General features: G+C 38.8%; 1 protein-coding gene across 1 annotated transcript; it reads left to right on the top strand.

The window, feature by feature from the left end:
• Nucleotides 1-792: 792 nt before the first annotated feature.
• Nucleotides 793-5,686, top strand: LOC138350777 (glyceraldehyde-3-phosphate dehydrogenase-like; the record flags this gene model as incomplete). The annotated part of the gene is given in 3 exon segments (XM_069302164.1): nt 793-847; nt 4,676-4,791; nt 5,184-5,686. Coding segments are annotated over 3 exon segments (659 nt in total), but the record flags the coding sequence as incomplete, so codon positions are not given.

Here is a 5,686-nt window from a genome sequence, read left to right as displayed (position 1 = left end):
AGTCATATAATTATATATACCTGCTAGTCATGCTACATGTACACAATAAGGAATTCATATCCTCTCTATGTAGATATATGATACAAGTAAGCTTTACAGCAGCTCATCTAATTCATGGAAGTTGTCATATCGTCCTGTGAGAATATGTTATTTCTGGTATGCATATAAGTATTAATATATAAGTCACAAAAAACAGGATATACAGTTTAAATGTCTGCCAGATTTAATTAATACGTGTAGTAGAAATTAAAATTGTTTAAGAGCAATTTATCATGTACGTAAATAGATATAGTTTTAATAGTATTCATTTATATATATGAAAAGTCATTTAAAGAAAGTTAGGTTTATAGCTACAAAGTATATAAATTCTTCTGGATTATTGATTGAGAATTATGGGTGAGGAGTAGTCACGCACTACTTGATATTTGGGTCAAAATTGTACACCATATATCACAACTCTCACAAGGGTGGAACCTATTATATTAGTGATTTTGAGTTGTCATAACTGTGTTTAATCCAAAGTATATGGTATGTGCTATGAAATCAGAAAATGAATTACAAATTTATCAATATCTGAAAAAGTCGATTGGCAACTACAGTATCGGGGAGAAAGTCGTGTCTTAGCCTATACTATTTGACAAAATAATTACAAAATATATAATAACTAATAATGTTTATATAATTCCTTTTATTTTTTTATTAATATTAAAATGTAAAAATTATTTTAATTGTTGTATACATTAATATTTGTCCAAGATTGGTTTCTTTAGGTGTTCATTTGATGAGGCGGTGTGACATCGGCTGCTGATGGTGGAGTCGTCCTGTCTGACCTTGGTCGCCTTCAGAGGTGAGTCACACAACTTTCATCTCTTAAATTGTTCATAATTACGTCGTGTCAGCCTTCCTTTATATTGTATATCGATTCCTCAACTAGTAAGAGCTTTACTGACGACTTGAAAGCTGATAGGAGTTGATATTTTGGTTATAAGAGTGAGATAAGTGGAGCCGGTGTGAGTGATCTTCCTGGGCGACCGGCCGAGGCGTCCCGCACCCGGCCGCATCTTTGATCTCTGCTCTACAGTAGTAGAAGTCTGCTCTCTTGTGCCGTGATCCCCCTGACCTCCCTCTTATCTATAGTACTGTGCTCCGGATGGCAGTCATTATATATATATATGTGTATATATATATAATGTATATAATTTATTTTATTTTTTATCTTTATGGGGGGGGACTAGTTAACGGCACTATATATAGAATTTGCTGTAAAGACTAAGATACTTTCACTTGCGGATTGAGAGTAATAGGTTATTGGTCATATTCCTCCAGCAATTGTAGAACATGGACAAGAGTGCCAAATTTAAATGGTTTTATATACTCTAGATGCGACTTACTCGCTTCTCGCATAATCCTTGTAAGCATTCTCTGGTCCATATTAGAAATTTAATTATGAAGGCTACCACAAGCCCTGACGAAGGTTAAAAAAAAAATAACCAGAATGGCACTAGGCGAGCCCGCAGCTTTCACAGGCCGTAGTGAGGAGTCCCGGGTCCCTCAATATACTAGGCGGACTTCTATATGAGTGGACATGTATAAGAGTGGGATTGGGTGGTTATAGATAGGAGCTGCCTCGTATGGGCCAATAGGCCTTCTGCAGTTGCTTTTCTTATGTTCTAGTTCCTTAACATTGTTCACGCGGCACGTTCCTGTTAAACTTTTCTACGAATTAAGTACATAAAGCTAGCGCTTAACTTCATCTAGCAATATAAAGGAACTTGCAGTGTTTGAAGATGAAGGAAAGCCGCCAATGAATGTAATATTAAACTTTTAAATTTTGGAATGAAGACCACATTTCAAAGTAGTTAGTTTGAAACCCGGAAATTTGGTTTAATATTACATTGCCAATTTACTTCACTTTTTTTAAATATAAACAAATTTTCGGATCATGACTGCAGTAGATAGTACATGTGGGACTTGGTTCGGCGTTGGGCTAGAGCCCTATATATCCTGGAGGGCTGAAAGTCGACAAAATAGCTTTTCGGCCAACCAGCCAGTTTACTTTTGGTTTTAAAGTAAATTATGTATACTTAATGCGCAAAGTGGGTATAGATCCGGTGTTCGTGACCAGCGTATTAATACCGGTGGGCGGGGCTCTGTTGAGGGCGGGGTGGGGGGTCCTGTGTCTCCGCCCCTCTCATTCTGTTTGACGAGTTTGTTGCTATGTTAAATACTAGATCTTGACTTGCATGGCAGATTTTGGTTCCCTTGTTGTATGAGACTAGTACTTGCCATGAACGTGGCCTAGATACTTGTGCAGTATCTAGTACCTGCTTCTAAAAGTACTGTTAATCTTTTATAAAGCACAAGACTTGCTAAGAATATCCAGTCAAAACTGGACGAACGTGAAGTTGCTCTTCACGTTTGAAGTTATAAAGATTGGTTGCATACCATAGCCATTCTCAAGCCGTAGCTTGGAAAGGGGGATTCGGAGACCAAAAATAGCTGGGTAGACGCTGGCAAGACATTGGGTGTAATATGCTAGGGTTGGCTACGTAAGTGTAGCATTGGTCTAGGCATTGTTTATAAATATGAAGCTTCTTTGTTTGATGTGACTGAAAATGGATCGTGCTAGACTTCTTTAAGGCATACTTAGGCTATTGTATTTGGACATTAGTCTTGAAAATTATAGGAATATTAAGCTTCAGACGGCATGCCTTGGTAGCAAGATAGGTTGGCAAGTGAACATGTGATCTCTTGGCATGGCAACAGTAGAAATTCCTAGGCATTTGTCTCCATCCTGTCCTCCATATTGTTGGGAGGAGCACACCGGCAACTAGACCTGCCTCTACTCCTGCCACTGCTTTGGTCAATTTCTAGACAATAAATAAAAATCTCTGCACAAATTGCTATTTAATTGTATGCAGTAGTACACTTGCATGATAATACTAGTTAAGGATACCTGGAAGAACACCGGGAAATACCTGGTACCTGGAAATTTCCCTTGATAAGGGAATCGTGTATAGTTGCCGTGCTTTAGCAGTTAAATTTGTGGAGGAATGTGTCTGTCTAGAGCTTCTGAAAGATTGATGTAATAGTGATGTCGTGTATTTCTAGGCTTTATTGTACGTTGCTTTGGTTTATAAGAAATTGCTTTAAATTCCGTTAATTCAACTTAAGAATGTGGTCTTTGTTTGATTCGGATAACTTGGTTATCGATGTGCACTGTCGTGAAAGCTGTAGTGTTGTGGCAACGCTTTTGCGAGTAGTGTTCTCTCGGACGGTTTCAGCTCTGCATGGGTTTCGCCAGCTCCAGACTAAAGGGATATGGGAATTCTAATTCTAGAACTTCAGACATTAATGTAGTATCTTCAGGTAAGCATCTTATTAAATGCTAGATAATTCGTCCTTATTAAGCGACAATGTAACGGTATCTTTATTTTACTAGACTTTCAACTGTAAGGCTAGACTTGTTTGCGAACATGCAGAGTTTTAGGTGGAAAACGTTAAAATTTATGCAAGTTTGAGGCATGCCACATTAACTTATAAAGCTACATTTTTTTTTAGTTCTAATTTTGTCGATCATGGTTTTACGATAGTCTTCCGGTTAGTTGCCGTAACCAACATAGTACTGGCATAGTAGTTGCCGTACTATGACAGGGGTGGCTATTAAAATTCGGTATGCATTTAGAAATGCTTACTTATTTAACACTAATTCTGTCCTATAATTTGTGCTTCAATAAATGTACAAGTAATGTTGAAGGACGTGAAAACTAAAGTTGAGTTGACGTACTGAAACTATATTAAAACTATAAAATGCTGGAGATACTTATTCAGGTAATTAGTCGGGTTATTCTTGCATATCTTGTAACCTTCCTTTCGTGCACTGTATAAAATTACTATAATAGGTCTATCCTAAATCTGCCTAGATATTAGAACTTTAAGGTAAAATCTTTATCGAGCCAATGTCACCTTTGCTTGACCTTTGATTGCTTTAGGTTGCGGCGTAACAACTGTTCATGTCGGTTGTCATTATGTAATTTTTTAACGCTTTTCCAAATTGGTGAGCTTTTTAATCACGGTACTTTGTGAACAGTTTTAGCTTAAGGTTTGACCTTTTTAAGTGACTCGCTCGTGTCCTCTGCGCTCTGCTCTGAAGGTCGCCCAAGGAGGCCAGCAGGTGCATCTGAGCACGCGCAATGCCGGCTGGCTCTTAATTACTACTTTCTAGATGAATTATACTCCTATATTCTCAACGTTTATCGAACCAACGTAAATTAACGTTGATGGTTAAAAGAACTTTAAAGCTTTAACATTATATTCAATGACGTGCCTCGTTGGCGCATGTCCACCAGACGTGACGTAGATGCCGCCCATAAGTAGGGCTGCCGCTAGCCGCTCTGTGTCAGTCGCGCCAAACCAGTGGTGAGTGGAGGTTACGCGTGGACAGTTTTAGTTTTGTTTTATATACAGTATCTTTTTAGTGTCTAAACACTAGCTTATTTAAGTGTTACGAAACGTGTATTGAATGAAGCTGATAACTAGTAATGAAATTGTGTAGCCAGATGTTTATAGATATTCCTCGGCACTTGCCGGCTTTCCTGGAAACGTTTCAGTGACGCAAATTGGCAAGGCCAGTAAATTGTACCTAGCTATAATGGTTCATAACTTTTCATTGCAGAAGCCTCCTCTCCAAACCTCCCCACCACAACCACCATAATGTCCAAGATTGGAATTAACGGATTTGGCCGTATTGGTCGTCTTGTACTCCGTGCTGCTCTTCAAAATGGTGCGCAGGTTGGTAAAGCTTGCTCTGTGTTTCTTGAATCTTCGGCACATGAACCTGTGCACCTGGTGGGAAGTGGTCTTGTGTTGAAAACTAGTCTAGAAGTGCATTCATTGATAAGATTAATGTTTAAGTGTTAGGATTCGCATAAAATTCCTTTGATCAGTACTAATGTTGTGCTATTTAAATACCGTAATCTTAGAAGTTATGGAAGTAGAATAAACAAAATTCTCCCCATGCACACTACATTTGCTTCAAAGTATCTTTAATTTAAATTAAATTTCTTTATTTTAAATGGTACCGTTAAACTTGTACGTGTGCTCAAATTTTGCAAATTTAAGTCTTAGTCGGTTAACAATTGGTCTAGTTTATATTTAAATATAACGAATCTCTCTCCTCCTAGGTTGTTGCAGTGAATGACCCCTTCATTGCTCTGGACTACATGGTGTACATGTTCAAGTATGACTCGACTCATGGTGTGTTCAAGGGTGAGGTGAAGGCAGAGGATGGTGCACTGGTTGTTGATGGCAACAAGATTGTAGTCTACAATGAAATGAAACCAGAAAACATTCCATGGAGCAAAGCTGGTGCAGAATACATCGTAGAGTCTACCGGTGTCTTTACCACTATTGAGAAAGCCTCTGCTCACTTCACTGGTGGTGCCAAGAAAGTGGTAATCTCTGCCCCCTCTGCTGATGCCCCAATGTTCGTCTGTGGAGTGAACCTTGAGAAGTATTCGAAAGACATGACCGTAGTTTCTAATGCTTCCTGCACCACCAACTGTCTTGCTCCTGTTGCGAAAGTCCTTCATGAGAATTTCGAAATTGTTGAAGGTTTGATGACTACTGTACATGCTGTCACTGCCACCCAGAAAACTGTTGATGGCCCCTCTGCCAAGGACTGGCG

Source organism: Procambarus clarkii, chromosome 47 (genome assembly GCF_040958095.1).
Source record: "Procambarus clarkii isolate CNS0578487 chromosome 47, FALCON_Pclarkii_2.0, whole genome shotgun sequence".
Taxonomy (NCBI): Eukaryota; Metazoa; Arthropoda; class Malacostraca; order Decapoda; family Cambaridae; genus Procambarus; species Procambarus clarkii.
The sequence above is the reverse complement of the archived record's forward strand: the minus strand, read 5'-3'. Positions and strand labels throughout refer to the sequence as shown.